This window comes from Schistocerca americana, chromosome 8 (genome assembly GCF_021461395.2).
Source record: "Schistocerca americana isolate TAMUIC-IGC-003095 chromosome 8, iqSchAmer2.1, whole genome shotgun sequence".
In the NCBI taxonomy this organism is placed as follows: domain Eukaryota; kingdom Metazoa; phylum Arthropoda; class Insecta; order Orthoptera; family Acrididae; genus Schistocerca; species Schistocerca americana.
Window position 1 is genome coordinate 387,146,415 of NC_060126.1, and position 23,235 is coordinate 387,169,649.

The 23,235-nt window shown below is 38.8% G+C and overlaps 1 protein-coding gene across 1 annotated transcript in view; it reads left to right on the forward strand.

Moving 5' to 3' along the window:
• LOC124625766 (cap-specific mRNA (nucleoside-2'-O-)-methyltransferase 1) overlaps positions 1 to 23,235 on the forward strand; it is a 293,563-nt gene that overhangs the window by 168,775 nt on the left and 101,553 nt on the right. Inside the window, exon 12 of the mRNA XM_047149205.1 lies at positions 12,843 to 13,030. Within this exon, the coding sequence (XP_047005161.1) occupies positions 12,843 to 13,030 (188 nt within the window). The remainder of the gene's footprint in view (positions 1 to 12,842; positions 13,031 to 23,235) is intronic.

Consider the following 23,235-nt stretch of genomic DNA (forward strand, 5'->3'; position numbering starts at 1 on the left):
TTTGGTGTAGTTGGTCCATGTGTTTGAGAAGGATAGTTTTTGCTTTTAGTACATCACTGACATCAATGTTCTGCTAAGGGTGGTGCTCAAATGTAACAGAAGTATCTACTGAATAGGCTGAATATACTTGCTAGAAAAATGTTACTCAAGTATTATGATCAGCTGTCTGTAATTGTCTTCTAATTTGCCAATTATTCAGGTCATCAGGAGTGAAACTTTTTGTACTCTCATTTTGCTTTCTGTTGATGAGACTTCTGACAACAATGTAAGGTGGACTTGTAATATGGTAGTTGAGAGAAACTGAATGAAAGTGAATCTTAATTCTTAACTGTTTGCGGCTTTAGGGCAACCACACAACAGCTGCTAGAATTGTCCACATAAATTACTTCTTTCTGGTTGATGTGGAACTATTAGCAAAATTGACCATAGTGAAATTATTTACCAAGGAAAATCACCGAACAGCTGTACATTTTGAGAAGTTGTTTTATTTTATTTTGACAACCAGTTTCAGCCTTTCAATATGCCATCCTGAGGCCCCATATGCATGTCATGTGAAAATATTCCAATCCATTGATACTTGCATGCTTTAACTGTCAGTCTCTGTATACCATGAATTCATCACCCGAGTGCTTCCTTCAAAGACTAGACAACAACTCTGGTGAATTTGTCCTCAAAGCACATTCAGTGGAAACAACCCTTAGTAAATAAGGAATTTTGCACATTTTCAGTAAGGAAGACATACTGATTATAATATGTCTTTTCTTGATAGGGAACACATAGGACATCTTTTACAAATGAAAGAAGTGCATTATATAACTTTAAAAATTGGCTACTATGAAGGAATGAGAGTTTGTACCTTTTGCACTTTTGAACTGCCATGTTTTTCATAATAAATTTACTTCCTTTTCCAGGCAACTGACTTAACGATTGAACACAATAAGTATTAAATTAGAATACTGTAGTGTTAGGTAGTCTTGTTGATTTATATATAAAAGAATGAAATATTGCATAACTTGTGACAGCTTACATCTTTTTTAATTACATCTTGATCATTTAAAATTGTTGAGAATGTTTTAGAATATATTTAGTTACCATAACACATTGTTAATTTAGTTTCCTTCATTTCACACTTTAACTTTAAAAAGTAAAACTTTTGAGATATGAAAATTCCAGGATGTAAGTTACCAATAAAAAATAAAGACAGACAACGACTTGCCTACATAAACAGAGGCTACAAAAGGCATGGGATAGCGATATGCACATATACAGATGGTGAGAGTATTGCATCCACAACATATAAAAGGACAGTGCATTAACGGAACTGTAATTTGTACTCAGAGGATCCATATAAAAAGATTTCTAACGTTGTTATAGTAACATGATGGGAATTAACAGACTTTGAATTCAGAATGGTAGTTGGAGTTAGCCACATGGGACATTCCATTTTGGAAATCATTAGGGAATTCAATATTCTGAAATCCACATTGTCAAGAGTGTGCCAAGAACACCAAATTTCAGGCATTACCTCTCATCACGGACAACGCAGTGGCCAATGGCCTTCACTTAATGATTGAGAGCAGTGGTGTTTGCATAGAGTTATCAGTGCTAACAGACAATCAACACTTTGAAATAAAAGCAGAAATCAATGTCAGGCATACGATGAATATATCCGTTGCACAACGCAGCAAAATTTGGTGTTAATGGGCTATGGAGCAGACAACCGATGTGAGTGCCTTTGCTAATGGTATGACATTGCCTGCATTGCATCTCCTGGGCTCATGACCATATTCAGCTCAACCCTAGATGACTAGGAAACTGTGGTCTGGTCCAATAAGTCCTGATGTTAATTGGTAAGAGCTAATGGTACCACAGGTCGCTAATGGTGGCACAGGCCCCACAAAGCCATGGACACAAGTTGTCATCAAGGCACAGAATAAGGTAGTGGTGGCTCCGTATGGTGGCGGCTGCATTTCATGGAATGGACTGGGCTCGCTGTTCCAATTGAACTGATCATTGACTAGACATGGTTATATGTGGCTACTTGCAGAACATTTACAGCCCTTCATAGACTTCATGTTCCCAAAAAATGATGTAATTTTTATGGACGACAATGTGCCATGTCACTGGGCCATAATTGTTCAGAGTTGTTGTGAAGAACTAGCTAGAGCGAATGAATTGGCCAGCCAGATCACTCAACATCAATTCCACTGAACATTTAGGAGACATCTAGAGATCAGTTCTTGCAGAAAATCCTGCACCAGCCACATTTTCGCATTTATGGATGGTTATAAAGGCAGCATTGCTCACTATTTCTGCAGGGGAATACATGTCACATTGAGTTTCTGCACTATGCTGGGCAAAGGGAATTCCAACATCATATTAGGAGGTATCCCAATGACTTTTGTCACCTCATTGTACAAATGATGGGTTGTGCACAGATATCCTCAAAGACTAAATTTTGAGGCTCCAACACACACACACACACACACACACACACACACACACTCTCTCTCTCTCTCTCTCTCTCTCTCTCTCTCCCTCCCTCCCTCCCTCTCCCTCACTCCCTCTCTCGTGCCCCCTCCCTTTCCCGCTCCTTCTCTGTTTGTCTGTCTGTCTCTCTCTTTCAGAGTTCAGAGAGAGAGTGAGGGAGAGATCATCTGGCCTAATTGCGCACTTATTCAGCTGTACTGACTGCTCAAGAATGGGGTTAGGAGGAGGCGGGGAGGGTGTAAGGTCAGGAGGAGTGTACACGACTCACAACTGAGTGAACAGATGAAGCATTGAATTGTTGAAAGATACACAGAAAATAATGGAAACTTTTGTAGCTTTCAGACAAGTTCTTTAATGAGCTATAGTACACACATACGCTCAGAGTCAGCTGTCTCCCTTACTCCTCAATTATTTGCATTCTGCTAGAACTTTCCTTACTATAGTTTTAAAACACAGCATTTCATGAGATTGCCTACATGCTGCCCACTCAGATAGTCAAGAGTTTTAATGTGCTGCTTCTGTGGCATGGGGAAAGTGAGCCCATCCTGGCTCAAATATGCTTCACAGTTTAACGTTAAGGGTAACATTAAGGGCTGGTGAGACAGCCAGCCTGGATGTCGTGTTTAGGAAGTTTACCACATACTGCTATTTAAAAACCGGGCTGGTAGTCATGTTCCACCTGAGATACATACTCTGCAAACATTTAGAAAACATTCTCATACCTACATATGTGATTAACTCTGGATACAGACAGGTAGGGTGGGTGGGGGTGAAGGGTGAATAAGAGACTGATGGCCTAGGATGTTCGGTCTCTTTGAACCCTTCATCAGCCTATACTTCCAAAGGGTATCTTTGCCTTCATCCACTTGTGAAGAATTTTTCCTTATAATATCTGTCAACTTGATAATGATGTGTAATTTTCAAAGTGGTTTAACAAATCCAGAGATCTAATGTAACCATATGATTGGGAAGTCTATTATATAGTTACTCATCAACTGAAGGTTCATTTTTTTTCAGCATGATGAAATACTATGTTTTTAAGATATTTTTCATGATATTTATAAGAAGCAAAGTTAACCACCTGCAAATCTACATTGCTTGCTTTTTTAAGTGTGTTTTAGCTTTGTTGTTATTGCTTGAGGCCATCAGATTGGAGAATGTAGGGTATGCATGTTGCAAGTGTTGGACAAAACAGTGCAGGAGTAAATAGAGGCCATCCTGGAACCATTAAATTTAAATACCCACTTGACTAATCTAGACTTGTGAAAATATTTCTACACAAATACCAGCTGAATACCGACGTTGCCCGGGTATGTATTTATTCTGCAGTCTTCTGTTAGTCCATCTCCTACTTTCCCCCCCCCCCCCCCCCTCTATATCTCTATCAGTCTCCTCCCCCATCACTTCTTTGTTGATCTTCTCTGCCACCTCAATCTGTCCACCTCCCCCACCACCTGCTCTCTGTTCATCTCCTCCTGCCCCTCTCTCTGTCCATCTCTTCCACCCCTTTTTCTGTCCATCTCCTCGTCTCCCATCTTTCTGTCCACCTTCTGATCTTCCCCTTCTTTGTCCACTTCCTCCTCCCTCTCTGCCTGTTCATTTCCTCCTCCTTCCTCCCTTTGCCTATCACTTCCTTCCCCTGTCTCTGTCCATCTCCTACTGTGTCCTCTCACTGTCCATTTCCCCCTCCCTCTCTCATCATTACATCTTCCCCTCCCCTTCCCTTCGCCCCCTCCTCAGAAGTGCTGCATTCTTCGAGGGCTGGGCTTCCTACATTTTGTGTTGATTTATAACTTTAATACTTGTCAGATATTAGCAGCACATTTGGACTCATTCTTGTTGCCCTTTACAGATGATAGTTTCCATATACTTATTAGTTTTTAAGCAGGGTCTTCTATTATCAATCTCAGTACATGTATCCTATGCCATCTTTCTGAGCTCACAGTTCCAGCATACTCTAGATGGCTTGCGGCAGGTCTGAGTGTTCCTTCTCTCTGTTCATCTCCTCCTCCCCCTATCTGTGTCCATCTCCCCCCCCTGCAATCTGTCTTCATGTCCTCCTTCCCTCCCTCCCTCTCTGTCCATCTTCTTCTCCTCCTCCCTTCTCTCTCTACTGTATCACACTCAACCCAATAGGAGGCTGGAAGTTCTCACCCCACATTATTTCTTTCCTTATTGTAACTAATAAGTGATCCAAATCTGGTTGAATACATTCCAGGAGCTTTGGATGAGCTTTTCAACACAGATGTACCCATGCACACGTCAGATATATTTCACATATATTTAACGTATTTTGTATATATTTTTATACGTATTTCACCTGTATCTCTTGCGAATTTTGCCCTGCAGTTTCATTTTCACGCAACTCAATGTTTGTGATGTTGTGTCTCCTGAACTATGTGCTGCACAATGAAATAATTTTGCATGTACATCCAATGGTATATGTAGTTATTCTCTGTGAAGTGTGTTGTGAATAGAGTTAGTAGAAAAGAGTAATAAATTAATGCAGCAGTTTTTCACGCATCTCATTGTTAACGATCTCCTGAACTATGTGTAATACAGTGATATATTTTCGTAGGCACATTCAGCGGCACATGTGGTTACTGTATGCGAAATGCATTGCGAATAGAATTAGTAGTAAAGAAGAAATACATGAAAACATCATACATGATGCTGCAGTTTTTAGTGCACCTCAGTATTTGATATCTTATCCCCTAAACTACAGTGATATATTTTTATAGTCACATTCAGTGGCAGATGTGGATAGTGTCTGGAGAAAGTGTTGCAAATGAAGTTAGTAGCAGTGAAATAATAAAGTTAAGTGTCTTGCATGATTCGGTAGTTTTTAACACATCCTATTTCCTGAATTTTGTGTTGTATAATGATACAATTTCTCTGGTACATTCAGTGGTAGGCATGAATGCTGTCTGCAAAATGCATCATGAAAACAGTTGATAGTAAAGAAATAATAAATTAAAATGTCATGCTTCACACGGCAGTCTTGCGCATGAACAGCAAAAATGAAGTAAGTGATGATTTTTTTTCCTTTCAACATTTTGTGGGGTTTGTCAATGAGAAGAGGTTTCGTAAATGTTTGAAATTATGTGTTAGGTTTGTTGCAAAGTCTCTTAAGTGCTCCCATTCACAAATGCTGGATGGGTATTGGTGCATCATGTACTACACTGCTTTTTCACCCACAACCCTTTGATCGATAGGTGGTTCTTACATCCACAACAATGATTTCAAGACAGTAATTGACTGTGCACTAAGTTTGGTTTAAATCAGTCCAGTGGTTTTGAAGATGTGGAACACAGTAAATATATAAGTGCAACCATTTTTATAATATGTATGGATACTCTTGGGGTGTGCTAACCTTATGTTGTAATGGTCTTCAGTTGAAAGATTGGTTTGAAGTAGCTCTCCATGCTAGTCTGACCAATGAAAGCCTCTTCATCTCTGCATAACTACCACACCCACATCTATATGAAGTTGCTTACAATATTCAAGCTTTGGTCTCCCTCTACAGTTTGTACTCCCCCCCACCCCCCCACCCTTCCCCCCAATCACACGTCACACACATTGTTTCATTACCGGACTGATGATTCCTTGATACCTCAAGATGTGTCCTATCTTCCGATGCCTTCTTTCAGTCAAGTTGTGCCATAAATTTCTATTTTCCCCAATTTGATTCACTATCTCCTCATGTGTTATTTGATCTACCCATTTAATGCTTAGCATTCTTCTGTAGCACTGATTTTCAAAAGCTTCTATTATCTTTAGTTTGCACTGCTTATCATACACAATTCACTTCCTTACAAGGTTACACTCAAACAAATACTTCAAGACTTCCTAATACTTGTGTTAATATTAGATACGAACAAATTCATCTTTTTCAAAAATGCTTTTCTTACTATTGCCATTCTGCATTTTACATCTGCTCTACTTTGGCCATCATCAGTTATTTTACTACCCAAATTACAAAACCTCTCTACTACTTTAAGTTTTTCATTTTCTGATCTGATTCCCTCCAGATCAACTGATTTAATTCAATTACACTGAATTACTCTTTTTATCCTTTCATTGGCATTCATCTTATTATCTCTTTTCAAGACACTATCCATCCTGTTCAACTGCTGTTCCTAATCCTTTGCTGTCTCTGACAAATTGACAAACCTTGAAGTTTGTAGTTCTTCTCCATGAACTTTAATTGCTTTCTCAAATTTCTCCTTGATTTCCATTACTGCTTGCTCAGTGTTCATCTTGAATAACATTGGGGATAGACTACACCAATTTCTTTCTCCCTTCTCAACTGCAGCTTCCCTTTCATGTTCTTCGAATGTTATAACTGCAGTCTGGTTTCTGTACAGATTGTAAATAATTGTTCACTGTCTGTATCACTGCGATATTCAGAATTTCAAAAAATCTAGTCATGTCAACCTTGTCAATAACTTACTCTAAATCTACAAGTACTATAAACATCGTATTGCCGTTCTTCAACCTATATTATAGGATAAGTCTTAGGGTAAGTATTTCCTCACGTGTTCCCACATTTGTCCAGAACCAAAACTGATCTTCCCTCAGATTGACTTCCACCAGTATTTCCATAATTTTGCAAATAGTCCATGTCAATATTTTGCAGCCCAAGACTTATTAAACTGAGGGGTCAGTAGTATTCACATCTGTCAGCTACTGCCTTCTTTGGAATTTGAATCATTGCATTTTTCTTGGAGTCTGACAGTATTTCACCTGTTTCACAAATATTGCTCATCAGGTAGAATAATTTTGTCATAGGTGGCTCTCCCAAGGATATGAATAATTGTGAGGGAATGTGCACTGTGAAATTATTCATGTAGTATCGTATCTCCCATCTCATCTTCACCTACTTCCTCTTCTCATTCTATAACATTGTCCTCAAGTTAATTTCCCATATTTAGTGTCCCTGTATATTCCTTCCTTCTTTTAGCTTTCCCATCTCTGCTTATTACTGGCTTTCCATCAAACATCTTGACATTCATACAGCTGTTCTTCATTTCTCCAAATGTTTCTTTAATTTGCCTACAGGCTGTATCTATCTTTCCTCTAGTTACGCATTCTCATACAGCCTTGTATTGTTCCTGTAGCCAGTCCTGCTTAACCATTCAGCAGTTACTGTCAGTCTCATTTTTAAGACATCTGTGTGCCCTTTCACTTTCTTCATGTGCTGTTCTTTTTTCTCCTCTCATCAGTTAAATTTAGTATCTCCTGTATCATTCAGGACTTTTCTTTAGACCTTGCCTTTTTACCTATGTGATCCTCTGCTGCCTTTCCTATTTTATCTCACAAAGCTACCCATTTGTTTTCTACTTTATTCCTTTCCCCCATTTTAGTCCAACATTGTGTGATGCATTCTCTGAAACACTTAGCAACCTCTGGTTTCTTAAGTTTATCCAGGTCTCATCTCACTAATTTCCTACCTTTTTACAATTCTTTAGTTTCAGTCTGCAGTTCATAACCTGTAAGTTATGGTCCAAGTCCACATCTGCCCATGGAAAAATGTTACAGGTCAAAATCTGGTTTCAAAGTCCCTGTCTTGCCTCAGTATTATCAATTCCACCACACTTCACTAATTCCCGCTATATATAACTTCAGGCTATTGATTTCCATTTTTAAATCTTCTAACCTAACTACCTATTGAATAGAACTGGGGAGAAGAGGAGCTTGTGGGACAACTTGACTAGAAGAAGGGATCGGTTGGTAGGACATGTTCTGAGACATTGAGGGATCACCAATTTAGTATTGGAGGGCAGCGTGGAGGGTAAAAATTGTAGAGGGAGACCAAGAGATGAATACACGAAGCAGATTCAGAAGGATGTAGGCTGCAGTAGGTAGGGAGATGAAGAAGCTTACACAGGATAGAGTAGCATGGAGAGCTGCATCAAATCAGTCTCAGGACTGAAGACCACAACAACAACAACAACAACAACAACAACCTACCTACCTACCAAATTAAAGAATTTAACATTCCATGCTCTGACCCATAGAATGTCAGTTTTGCTTCTCCTGATTATGACATCTTTGACAGTAATCCACACTTCAAGATCTGAATGGAAGACCATTTTACCTATAAGAAGTGCTCAAAATCCTCGAACTTTGGCCTCTTATATGTCAATTAATCTCGCCTTTGTGATGTGGAAGTGTATCATGTTTTCATTACTTTGCATTTTCTCAAGGAAATTAAGTGCTCCATGCAATGTTCCTTCATACTTAACACTGCATTTCTTCATCTTACCCTCCAACTTTTTCTACCCAGCTGCATACTTTTCATGATGATGACATCTAGACAGTTCGATACATGTTTCAAGTTGTTTTTCACAAATTGTTTATTTGTTAAAGATATCTTTTTTACCTCATTATGCGGTGCTTATACTCTCAGAGAGAGTCTGCAGTCCATGAAAATACAGTGTGAAAATTTTCTTTTTAGTTCCGTACTACTTTTGGTATAAGTGCATTAACCATTTACTCCTCTGTGACTTTGGCTTTCTTAAGTGCATGAAAATGGTGCCCTTCCATTTCATTGTAACACCAATGCAGCCATCATAATTTTGCATTATGTGTCCTATTCATGCAGCAGACTGTGCAGCATATTGGACATTTTGTTGACCACAACAGCATGGAACTTACAAAACTATGTTCAAGGATGAAGGTTAGTCAGTAGTGACAAGTGACAGTCCATTACACACTGAGGTGACAAAAGTCGTGGGGTAGCTCCTGATATTGTGCTGTACCTCCTTTTGCCTGGCATAGTGCAGCAGCTCAACATGGTGTGGGCTCAACAAGTCATTGGAAGTCCCCTGCATAAATATTGGGCCGTGCAGCCTCTCTATCCATACATAATTGTGAAAGTGTTGCCAGTGCAGGATTTTGTACATGAACTGATCTTTTGATTATGTCCCATAAAAGTTCGATGGGGTTTATGTTGGGTAGTCTGGGTGCCCAAATCATTCACTCAAACTGTCCACAATGTTCTTCAAGCCAATTGCAAATAATTGTGTCCCAGTGACATGGCAAATTGTCATCCATAGATGTTGACAACTTGGGTCCATGGCTTTGTGGGGTGTGCAACACACTTGAACCCTACCATCCACTCTTACCAGCTGAAATTGGGATTCATCTGATCAGGCCATGGTTTTCTAGGCATCTAGGAGCCAGATGATACGTCACGAGCCCAGCGGACATGCTGCGGGCTATGTTGTACTGTTAGCAAAGGCACTCATGTCAGTCTCTTGCTGCTATAGCCCATTAACGCACAATTTCACCACACAGTCCTAACGGTATATCTGTCATATGCCCCACATTGTTTCTGTGGTTAATTCCTGCAGTGTAGCTTGTCTATTAGCACTGACAACTGTACACAAATGCCACTGCTCTCAGTCTTTAAGTGAAGGCTGTTGGACACTGTATAGTCCGTGGTGAAAGATAATGTCTGAAATTTGGCACACTCCTGGCAGTGTGGATCTCAGAGTATTGAATTCCCTAATGATTTCCGAAATGGGAAGTCTCAAGTATCTAGCTCCAGCTACCATTCTGTGATCAAAGTCTTGTTAATTCTCAGCCATCATCACATCGGAAACCTTTTCACATCACTTACCTGAGTACAATGCACTGCCCTTTCATACGAGGGCTATCCACAAAGTACATTACGTTTTGGAATTAAAAATTAATAAAGTATTGGAAATTTTTTTTTATTATATACAGATGAAAGCCACACTTAAATGCTACTTTTCTACATAGTTGCCATTTAAATTAAGGCACTTATCATAGCGATGGATGAGCTTGGAAATTCCTTCGTCGTAAAATTCGGCCGCCTGCGCCTTCAACCACGTGGCGACCGTCTTTTGGGACAGAAAAGGTGTGATTTTTGTGGATTTCCTGGAAAGAGGCACTACAATAAACTCTCAAAGGTATTGCCAAACTCTGCACAGCCTCAGAAGAGCAATACAAAACAAGCGCAGGGGAAAGTTGGGCTCAAAGATCTTGCTGATTCACGACAACACCCGGGCCCACACGGCAAATGCCACTCGTGAAGTTCTCGTATCTTTTAAGTGGGAGTTGTTTCCTCATCCGCCGTACAGTCCCGACCTGGCACCGAGCGACTTCCACTTATTCCCAGCAATGAAGAAGTGGTTGGCTATGCAGCGTTTTGATGACAACGCACAGCTTCAAGAAGAGGTAACCACGTGGTTGAAGGGGCAGGAGGCCGAATTTTACGACGAAGGAATTTCCAAGCTCATCCATCGCTATGATAAGTGCCTTAATTTAAATGGCAACTATGTAGAAAAGTAGTATTTAAGTGTGGCTTTCATCTGTATATAATAAAAAAATTTCCAATACTTTATTTATTTTTAATTCCAAAACGTAATGTACTTTGTGGATAGCCCTCGTATATTGTGTACATGATTCTACTACCCTCTTTATATGTGCATATCGCTATCCCATGACTTTTGTCAGATCTACATCTACATCTATACTCTGCAAACCATTATGAAGTGCATGAGAGGGTACATGCCATTACCAGTTATTATATTAGGGTTTCTTCCATTCCATTCATGTATGGATCACAGGAAGAATGATTGTTTGAATGCCTCTATATATGCAGTAATTATTCTGATCTTATCCTCATGAGCCCTCTGTGAGCGATACATTGTCAGTTGTAGTAATTCCTACTGTCATCATTTAAAGCCTGTTCTTGAAACTTTGTTAAAAGACTTTCTCAGGATAGCTTACATCTATCTTCAAGTGTCTTACAGTTCATCTCCTTCAGTATCTCTGTTACCTCCTCCCATGGATCAAAGAAACCGTGATCATTCATACTGTACTTCTCTGTATACCTTCAGTATCCCCTGTTAGTCCTATTTGATACAGATACCACTCATTTGATCAATGTTCTAGAACTGTTCAGTATTCTAGAACCAGTCACCCGAGTGGTTTGTAAACAGTGTCCTTTGTAGCCTGACTGCATTTCCCAGTGTTCTACCAATAAACCAAAGTCTACCACCTGCTTTACCTCACCTCGATGTATAAAATGGTGGTTGATTGACTTATTACAACAGCTGCACCATTTGAACTGACACACGTGAAACTTTTGCTTGTGTGAATTCTGGTGTGGCAGTCTTCTCCTTTACCAGTGAGTTCCATGTTACTTAATCATTCTCATCCCGTATTGCTGCTTATTCTTCATCTTTCCACATTACTATGACTGTTAACTGTTTATTCTGTCTCTACTTGCACTGGCATGCTACTTTTCTTCCTTGTTGTGTCTTGCTCAGTCATTTTTTCCTCATACCAGTTTCCTCATTTTCCTTCTCTCTTTCATATTCTTTCAGATTTCTTTTGTTATCTCCCATATTAATGTTGCCACCATTTTACTAATTGTTCTTTCATACCTGTATGTACTGTTTCCATCTTCCTTTATTGCTCCGAAAGTGAGGTGTAGTGGTGATGAAACATTGAACGGACATATGGGAGAAGTCACATTGAAATGCTGCTTTCAAAATTTTTGCAGTTCATTTGTCACTTGGATGAGATACTGAAAGATGAAAGATTAGATGATTCTTTGCTTCTTACCAAGGTTGGTGTTAGGGGCTTCATTGCCATCAGAATGTTAAACACACTAGGGAAACAGTCCACCATCCATTACCTTTTCCTGTATAGCTGTTACAGCTCATCTTCCTTCTCTGACTTTATTTTACTACTGTGAATTGAGTCCATATCTTTTTTTTTTTTTTTTTTAATCTATCTGTACGAGTAAGATAAAGTGAAAAGCTATGAGATGAAATGAAGTGGGTAAAAGGCCCATAGCCAAGCTGAACAGAAACTTAGACCTGATTGAGCAGCAAAATATTTCACATGTGAATCTTCAGATTTGAATGCATTTGTTTATCCATATTATTTCTGTTCAGTGGTTTTAAATTCCTTATTGATGTTAATGTATGTTGTTTTTATCTATAATTTTTTTTTTGTAACCCAGTTCAGTTTCTTCACACTAACATACTTTTTGTTACTCATTGCCCCACTTCAGTTTTTGGCTTAACAGTCATTCTCTGTTACATGTTTTGTTCTCACTACTTTGTTTTTGCTGTTTCTTCCTTGTGTTTTTTTTAAATTCTCATAGATTTGATGTAGCTCAAACTATTTCCACAAGAGTACACAACAAAATTATGTAAAGATAGTTGTTACCATAATATACTCTGTTAGAGATGATTTCATTGTACACTATACATATTTTTGCTTTTGGTTCAGATATTTACTTATGATGGAAAAAAGTTACATAAAAAGTGAATGTGTGTGTCTAAGGCAGATGAAACATTTTGCAGCATTGGTGAACGCCAGGTTGTTAATCTGGTGAAGATAGCTGCATTTTGCCGGGACACTAATTTGACAGAAAGTCGTCAGTCAGACATTCGACGAGAGTGCCTGCGTTACTGGGACATCCCAGATAAATCAAGAACAGCACCACCTTTTGTTAGTCCCAGCATTAAGTGTGAAGAACTACTGAAAAAAGGTGCTTTATCATTTTTAAAGAAATTCTATCTCTTTTTTACCTTTTGGTCCCTATTAATTCCTTTGTTTCAATTATTCATATTAAAGGGCAACGTATATCTCTTTGTCTCATGTAGTTTTAAATGCTTGAATTTCTTTAGATCAATGAAACTCTTTACAAGTAACACTTTTGATAAGAAGCCTCTATAAAAGTGGCTCATATGAATGTAACACATTGCATTTATGGTTAGTGTCACAAAGTTAATAAGAAGGTGTTGTTGCAGAGGAAATTTAAAGGAAAAGCCACGAGAAATGAGTAGTGCTTCACATGTTGGATTAAACTGCAGCAAAAGTACCCTTTTTTTGTTGTAAAGTTTATAATGTGCAGGCACTCTTTTAGTTCAGTGATCACTGTAAAATATGCTGTTTGCAGGGAATCCTAACTGTCCTAAATAAGTCACAGCATTTATGGAACACAACTTGCTGGTGAAAGGCTGAGGAGCATATACATTATACATACATATCATAAACAGTATATGCACAGATCTGGAAAGTATGTTTGAATCCACTGTAGAAAGAAGAGAGACAGTACATTCTTCATTTGGATTCATGATTTTCTCAGACAAGACCAAAAGATATAAGGAAAAGGGGCTTCCAAATAGCGACCTAATTGTTTTAATTAAAAAGAGAAGAAGCTAAGAATACTGCACTGAATTAATACTTCTCTGGTCAAGAAATTTTGTATCAAATTTATCAGCCCAGAAAAGAATTCTGGTGTATATCTTTTTGCATCACAGTCTGTAATCCATCAGTTTCTAGAATTACAGTTGTAATATTATTACTTTTCCTGCTAGAACACAGATATACTTTTACAAGCGAATTTATCAGTGCAGTTGCTGTGGAATTATCAGTTTTTTTTCTTCTAGGAGCCATTAATTTCTTGTCTAGTAAAATTACTTTTCTGAAATTTATAGAAGGGAATTGTATTTTGCAGTTAGCCGCTCATTAGTTTTTCTTTTTGTTTATTTTCATATTTGTTACATTGACTCTTTCCCTTGTATTCCTTTACTCCTTAGCTAAGTGTTACAGCTCCTGACATCATTATTCTTCACTTTGGTATAAGTCAATAATTTTAATTATTAATAACTGTGATATGGCAAGACAGTGGTACAATAAAATAGGTCAGTAAAAATGTGCTGTTGCAAATACCAGAGTCCCAAAGTGTAATTTGATGGGTATAGTCTTGCTTCCAGACAGAGAGAGATTTTCAAGGAACATAAGGTTAAACTTGTCCATAAGAGTATAGAGTTAGGCTTGCTTCATCAAAGCCCATCAAAATAGTTGACCGAGGCAGTTTGTTTGCAGAGTGTCTAATGAACAACAAAATGATGCAGACTGTCAACCCAGAATTCATTGTGTGTGTGTGTTTGTGTCATTATCACAAAACATTGTAGTATCCACTGAGATTGGGCAGATAAACACTATGCATGGAAGCACAATTTAGTCTCCCACAAATTGCACTGTAGTGTTAACTCTGACAATCCAAATATTTATGCAAAAACATTAAATAACTTTGCATTTGTGGACAGAACATCTTGATATCAGGATGGTGGACTGATGATGAGGACAGGATTCGGCATTAATAATTGTATGAGCCTCCACCTAACCAAAAACAGTTCTTTGTCAATCTGAAAGTTTGGTTATGAGATCATTTATACTTTTGTCCTGCCATGTTCTATTCTTTTCTCTTTATGGGTGACAGTGTGTGTTTTCTTAGAATTCAAATGCTGGATTACATATACAAGATTGAAGGCATTCAGTGAATTTGGTTACAGGCATGTTCACACATGAGTCCCATTGAACATAATTTGAGCTACAGCTATACCAGCCCTCCAGTGACAGCTGTGAGGCTGCAATTTCTTCTTTTCAGGTTTCTACAGTAGTATTATGGAATTTCTGATACATGCATGAGAAGTAGTGTTGGCCAGTGTCTGTATAGGTGGACAATTTGTGAGTTATTGTACTGTTGCGTTGATCATCCTTCCATACATTGATCCATCAAATCAGTGAGGTTAGAATAACAGCCAACTTACATGAATCATTTTTGTGTATTATATTTTGTATACACTGATCAGCCAGAACAGTATGACCGTCTACCTAATAGCTGGTATATCCACCTTTGGCGCGTATAACAGTTACAATATAGCATGTCATGGAAGCAGTGAGGCCTTGGTAGGTCTCTGGAGGGAGTTGGCGCTACATCTGCACACACACGTCACCTAATTCCCATAAATTCTTGGGGGGGAGGGGGGGGGGGGGGGGGTGGAGGACTGTGAATTCTGGCATCATGTTTGTGTTTGATTGGGTTCAGATCTGGTGAGTTGGGGGGGGGGGGGCAGCATATCAATTGTAGCTCACCACTGTGTTCTTCCTCAAAACACTCTGTCACAGTCTTGGCCTTGTGACATGGCACATTATCTAATGAAGCATCCCACTGCCATCGGGAAACATGATTGTCATGAAGGGGTGTACATGGTCTGCAAACATTGTATGATATTCCTTGGATGTCATGATAGGGCCTTGCAGACGCTCCACTGGACCTGTGGATGCCCATGTGAATGTTCCCCAGAGCATAACGGAGCTGCTGCCAGCTTGTCTCCGTCATCGACATGATGAAGAAGGTCTTGGGATTCATCAGACCATACAACACTGTGCCACTGCACCACCATCCAGTGCCAATGGTCACGTGCCCATTTCACTTATAGTTGCCGATGTCGTGGTGTTAACATTAACACATGCATGGGTTGTTGGCTGCGGAGTCTCAACATTAGGAGTGTTCGGTCCACTGTGCATTCAGACACATTTGTACTCTGTGTGGCATTAAAGTCTGATGTTAGTTCTGCCGCAATTCGCTGCCTGTCTTATTTTACCAGTCTGCCCAGTGTATGACGTGTGGCATCTGTAATGAGGGGGTGGCTGCCCAACCTTGCAAAAAAACATCTGGACATGGTTTCATCTGGGTTTCACCATATGTTGAAGACACTCACAACAGCAGTCCTTGAGCACCTGATGAGCTGTGCAGTCTCCAAAATGCTCATGCTGAGCCTTCAGGTGATCACAATCTGCCCTTGGTCAAACTCAGATAGATCATTTGGCTTCCCCATTCTACACAGGGACAGCACCCTCACTGATACTACATGCACCATTCATGTGTCTGACTAGCAGTCATTCCTTGCCAGGTGATTCTGATACCACTTGGACAGATTTGTATCAGTAGTAGGTCGGTGGTCATGATGTTCTGGATGATCAGTGTGCACACATATGTATTGGGAGTCATTAAAAAAAATCTATCTTTACATACAAGGGTGGATCAAATATAAATAGGATTTTATTTTTTATTTAAATTCATTTATTGAAAAACTCAAGGCACTTTTCCACATAGACTCCTGCTTTGGAAATGCACTTGTCCCAGCATATGGGCTGCTTTTTGATGCCCTCGTCATAAAAAGAACTGGGACACTGTCACCAGCCAGTTGCGCACGAAGTCTTCCACACTGTCGTCGTCTTCAAATTGTCGCCCTCCTAGAGCTTCTTTAAGTGATCTCAATAAATGAAAATCGCAGGGTGATAAGTTCAGGCTGTAAGGAGGATGATCAAGAGTAGTCCAGTGCATTTCCAGTAGCTTAGAGACAGTTAGAGCTGCAGTATGAGGTCGCACATTGTCATGGTGGAGGATGACTCTTGAATCGATTGGTCTTGTCTTTTGCGGCGATATGCAATTCTTGCCTTGTTCAACACTTCGCAGTACTAGCAGCATTGATTGTGCGTTGCTCATGCAAATCGTCAAATCCCTCCCTCCCTCCACCAAAATGTATCCTATCAAGTGGTTCCTTCTTTTAGTCAGTTTGTATCGTAAATTTTCTGCAGTTCTTCTTTAGTTAGCCAATGTACATATCTATCTTCAGTGCTCTCTTTAGCATGATGTTGCAGAAGCACTTTCATATAAGGTGACATTCCAGTCGAATACTTTCAGAAAAGAATTCATAGCACTTAAAATTTATGTTAGATGATTATGTATTTTTCTTTTTAAGAAAAGCATTCCATAATATTGCAGATCTTCATTTTATATCCTCTTTAATTCTGCCATCATCAGCTATTTTGCTCCCCTAATAGTGTCTCATTTCATGATCTAATTCTCTCCACATCACCGGATTTAATCCAACTCCACTCCATTACCCTTGTTTTATTTTTGTTGATGTTCATTTTAAGAGGGTGTTTTGAAAAGTTCTTGGTACAGAATAGAAAAAAAGTGCTTACATCACTGAAGCTTTTTTTTATTTTTCAATGTAGTCTCATTGTAGATTAATGCACTTGGTCCAACGATGTTCCACTGCCTTGATCCCACCTCGAAAATGAGTTTCCTCCAAGCCTGGAAAATAGTTGTCAACTCCGGCTATCAATTCTTCTTTTGAAGTGAATCTTCATCCACCAAGAAAAATTTTCAGTTTTAGGAAGAGGTGGAAGTCTGCCTAGCCATATCAGGTGGATAAGGCGGGTGTGTCAACAATTCATACCTTACTTCATGTCATGGCGACGGCATGGGTTTTCGATCAAGCATCAAGAATCATGGCACCCATATCGCAGATAATTTTTTCATTTCTAATTCTTCAGTTAAAAAGTGATATACCCTTTCAGACAACATCTGGCAAGTGTGAGCAATTTCACACACTTTCAATCGGTGGTCCTCCATGACCATTTTGTGCACTTTTGCAATGATTTCTGGAGTAATGACACATCTTGGCTGACCTCTGCACGGATCATCATCTAAGCTCTCACGACCAAATTTAAATTCATTTATCCACTTGGCAACAGTTGGATATGAAGGAGCAGAGTCCCCCATTGTATTCTGGAGATTGGCATGAATTTCCTTTGCCTTCATACCCTTCTGTACGAAGTACTAAATCACTGCTCGAATCTCGATTTTTTTACATCTTTGCACATAACTACGCAAGAACAACAACAGAGCCACGTCACCACCACAGCTCTCTTCCAAGAGCACTGATGCAGCACATGTTTACAGGCAATAGTCCAATGAATGTCATGTGAACAACTCGTTGCGCTTGCACTGACCCCTCGTGGTGATTCTGAGAACTTCTCAAACCACTCTTATATAACCTGTTTTCAAGACACTACCCATTGTGTTCAACTTATCTTCCAAGTCCTTTTCTTTGACAAAATTACATTGTCTTCAGCAAAAAGTAAAGTTTTTTTCCTTTCCCTGAACTTTTTCAAATTTCCCCTTTACTTCTTGTTTAATGTACAATTTGAATAATATTGGGGATAGGCTACATCCAGGGGTGCCGGCTTATTAATAAGATATTGGGGGGAGGGGGGGGGGGCCATACTGGGGGTCTCGCCCCAGGAAATTTTTTAAATTTTTAATGAAAAATAGTGAGTGTTAAAGTTTTTTAAGCATTTTGGAGTAATAAGATCAACAGTAGAACCCCAAAAATGGACTCTCGATAACGTGACACTCCGGGAAACTCAACAAGCCTGACACATTTTTTGGCTTTGAAAAAAAGAAACAAAACATAAACATGCATGGTATTTTCGTAAAAAGCCAATTTAATTTACAGTAATAATCATGCTTATAGACTATTACAGAGCAGTGAGTATATAGCTCTGAAAAGACTGAAATTATATTTAAATAAATCCTAAACTACCATTAAAAGAATATAACATAAAATATTGCTGTCGCACAGTAATAGCATTTTGATTAATAAGTGAAATAGCTAATTTAAGCTTACTTTGAATAAGGCTCAGGGTTCATTAAATAAAAACAGTATCTTGAAGTTAATGCTTTAATACAGTTAATAAAGTTAATACAGTATGCCTAATACTTTCTATCAAAAAATATGTAAATAGCGAGTTTTAATTGGGTCTTACAACCTAAAAATATTTAAGCATTTGGAAATAACTAATACAGTACTGTAGTAATATAGTAATACAGTACTAAACTAGTACTAATAATTGGAAACTGAAAATTTAACATTATGTATGAATTTAATTCTCTATTTTATAAAGATTTTTAACATTGCTCTAAATGCCATTATTAGGGCTAGAGTGTCTTTAGAAAGGTGCAAATGTTGACTGTCTGACTGGATTACTGAATATGAAGTCGTTGATGATTGGTCGGATACCCAGTTCATCCAAAACATCTCAGTGGGCATGAAGAACAACCAAGTTGGTCAATCGCATCTGTCCCATTGTTGATCGGAGATATGACTTCAGACGTCTAAGGGCGCTAAATGAACAATCTGCTGTTGCTGTTGTGATTGGAACTATTTCGATAAACTTAATGCACTTCACTATTTCACATAACATTTCTCCAACTGCAGGCTCTTGTGTAATGTAATTTCTTACATCACACATGTTTTTTAAGACCAGTTATTTTTTAATTAGCTATATTGGAAAACATATTCAAGTGTAAGTGCAGTCTTCAATGTCTAGGTCATTTTTGAAAAACTCTGTTGATTTTTCCAAATTTGCTTCACCTCTGTTTACTAAATGCAGGCACTCTTGTTCATCTGCAATGACTTGTGTGAGTCCAGTTAAGGCAAACCGCTCAGTAATACTCAGATTGCACTGTTTCACAAACTTCAATGTAAGTAGCTTTGTAGTATTCCTTTGGGGTTTTGAAAGTGTGCAGTGAGCTGGCTTCGTTTTTTTCATCCTCCTTTGGTATACTTCGATTCTCAGGAAGCGAAGGATCAACAATTTGTGAAGGTTTTTCTTTTAAAGACAATTCCCAAAAGTGTTCAAAACCATCACTCCTTCCATTCAATATACAAATCAAGCCCTCGTATATTTTTTCCAGATCATCAACACTTAGATGAGGGCATTGAATTTTTTCATTGACATGCTCTATTGGGATCATTGCATGGCAATAAAGACGTAAAAAGAAAGAAGTCTTAAATAGTAACATTGACTCAAGTTAGCCTGCACATTTGTAACCTGCCTCTGTTTTGTCCTCTGCTGAAAATGTTTCAAAAAACTCTAGAAGTTCTTCAAAGTTTTTGAATATTCTCACGATACTAGAAGCCCACATAGTCCATCGAGTCAGCCAAAGGGGTCATAGACCAGCTTGGTCGCTGGCGCTCTCACAGCGTATGCCTCTGAAAAGTCCCATCCTTTTGTTGGATTCCCTTATGTTGTTTATTAAGTCCTTGGCTAAAGCCATAATATCCCTCATAGAAGTAAGATGGTGGAGACTATCTACAACTGCCAAGTCTAAACTGTGAGCAGTGCAGTGCACATAATGTGCTTTCGGTTGTATATCTAAAACTAACTTTTTTAGTCCTTTGAAATTACCTGTCATATTCGAGGCACCATCATAGCACTGTCCTCTTCAATTATCCATTGACAAATCAGCGTTTGTGATTCATTGTTGGGAGTTTTGTATAAGCCAATAAAGTCTTTGTTGATGATTAAGGAAACATCGACAGTATGAATACAAAATGACACTTGTTTGTGAATCGAAGAATCACTTGTTTCGTCAACCATAATAGAAAAATGTTCAGTGTTCTTGATTAAAGCCAAAACCTTTCTCAACACAGACTTTCCTTGTAGATCAATAATCTCGTTTTGAATATTGTGGGATGTCCGCTTATACGGCGAATGTCCTAACCAATCTTTAAACTCGGGTATGTCATTCTTTCAGAGTTCCAACAGTTGAAAAAAATTTGAGTTTACATCTTCGTGCCCTCTAATTGTTAGTCCTTGTTGACATAGAAACTGCATGGTAGTAAAAATTGTGTCAAGAGCTAAATGGCCTTTCTTCATATCACTATCTAACTATTTATTCAATTGGGAGGCCACACTTCGGGTAGTAATAGAATTTAGTTTCGGAACATCTTCTTTATGCGTAAACTTATTTTCATGAAGACAGAATTTTTCCAAAGCCTTTTTCCAGTTAGAAAACCCTACGGAAGTAAATGCTTTTTTTTTTTTTTTTTTAAGGAAATTGTAGTAGATTTTTAGCATCTGCTACTTTGCAGGTTATGCAAAAAACTTTTTCAGTAGATGCTTCATATTCTAGCCATTTATATTTGACCAATCAAGACTTCTGAAATGATCTTCCCTTATCGGATTGTCTAGATTTCGGCTGTGAACGGTTCTCGCCTAAAGACGACAAAGCAATTGACGACACAGTAATTGTTGGAGGTTGATGTGCAGTATCATCAAGTTCCAAGTGCGCATTTTTGGTAACAAATTTATCCATTGCAAACTTAATTCACAATACACTAAGAGACTAAAGTAAACGAATAAAATATAGTCATATAAAACAGTCCACTAGCCACTAAAGTCGGAACACAAAACATGTCTGCAGCATGCACTGAACGAAACTTTCCACACTGAATGACTGCGACAGCAGGGTGGGCTTTATATAGCCATGGCGTCATAATGTCTTGAAGTGTCAAGGTGATGTGAGGCAGAGGATTCCAAGGGCTTCAGCTCCAGTCATTTTGATGTCTCTGCAGCTGCAGTGCTGGCATCTGGCGCCAGACTTTACCCGAAGGTTTGCACACCGGGACAAATTCTAAGTGTGTCCACAGCACTGTAACACTATCATGATTCACACCACTCATTTTCAGTTAACTTCCTTACTACTGTAATAATTATTTGTTTTAACTCATTACTGAATGTGTTTTGAAAGGTAACTATCATCAAAAAAGGAAAATAAAAAATTCCAACATAATTTTGTGATTTTACAAAGCATAATATAACTAATAATTTTCTTGAATTATTGGGGTGGCTCCCCCCCCTCCCCCCCCCCTCCCCCCCCCCCCCCCCCAATCCACCCAAACGAATTTTTGAGGGGGCTCAGGCCCCCCAAGGCTCCATGGAGTCGGTGCCTGTGGCTACATCCCCTCAATCACTCCCTCCCTAACAACTGTCTTTCTTTCATGTCCTTCAGCAATATGGTTTCTGTGCAGGTGGTAGGTAGCTTTTTTCCCCCTTGTATTTTATCCCTGATGTCCAAAGAATTTTATATTGAGTATTCCGATGATTATTACAAAAAAACTTTCTTGAAGTATACATATGCTATAAATGTAGTTCGCCATTTTTCAATTGACAAGGGTCACCTTGAAAGTAATGCTCCACATTTTTTTCACATGCTCAGGACTCTTAAAGAATTCTTATGGACAGTTAGCATTCAAAACATTGTTGTGGGCTGAGGGGGGGGGGGGGGGGGGGGGGAGGGAAACAATGGGGCATTACTTTCTGAGTGACCCCTGTAGCTTCTAAGATAAGTTGTAGACCAACATTGCCTTGCGTGCTTCCTACATTTTGCTGGAACCCTAACTGATCTTCCTAAAACTGCTTCTGCCACTCTTTCAGTTCTAGTGTGGATAATTCATGCCAGTATTTTGCATCTGTGACTCATTAAACTGGTAGTTTTGTAATATTCACACCTACAAGCACCTGATTTCTTTGTTATTCAGAAAACTGTTAACAATGAGACCGGTTTATAATTTCCAATTTCATCTTGTTTACCCTTTTCATAACTCAGTCATACTTCTGTATATACCATTTGTGGGAAACAGCCTTCATCAAAAAACTAGTTGAACGTAAGAGAGAGTGTATGTGCAATGCTCTGGTAGATTATTTATATTATTTTAATGGGAACCTCAAACCATCTTCAGAAGTTAAAGTTTTTAGGGATATTACATTTTTCACAGTTGTCTTATTGAATGTAGGGCTACATGTGAAAGCATGCACATTATACAACAGTTGCAATTACTATGCAGCCTTCTGTAAGGGAATGACAACTAGTCGGCTGTCTACCTACATGAATGGTGCAATGTGAGTTTCAATGTGATACTGAACTTCCTTACCTTTGTGTGACAATTGTTCTCTCAGACATCTTCTAATTCTTTTCAAATCCAGAATCACTGCACCACATTTCTGAGAATAACTTGTGTTACTGCTGTTGAGTTAACAAACAGCGAATGGTGTCTCAGTCGTAAGAGACCCCAGAAAAAGTGTTACAAACATTGTGGTAAAAGAGAATATGAAATCAAATTTGTGCATGACATACCTTTATGGTTGAGAAATGAAGGTATATTATAAGACGTGCTGGAAATGACCTCCCACCACCTGTATACACAGTTCAACACAGCACTAAATGTTTGCAAATGTTGCTGCCAGAATACTGGGTGTGAC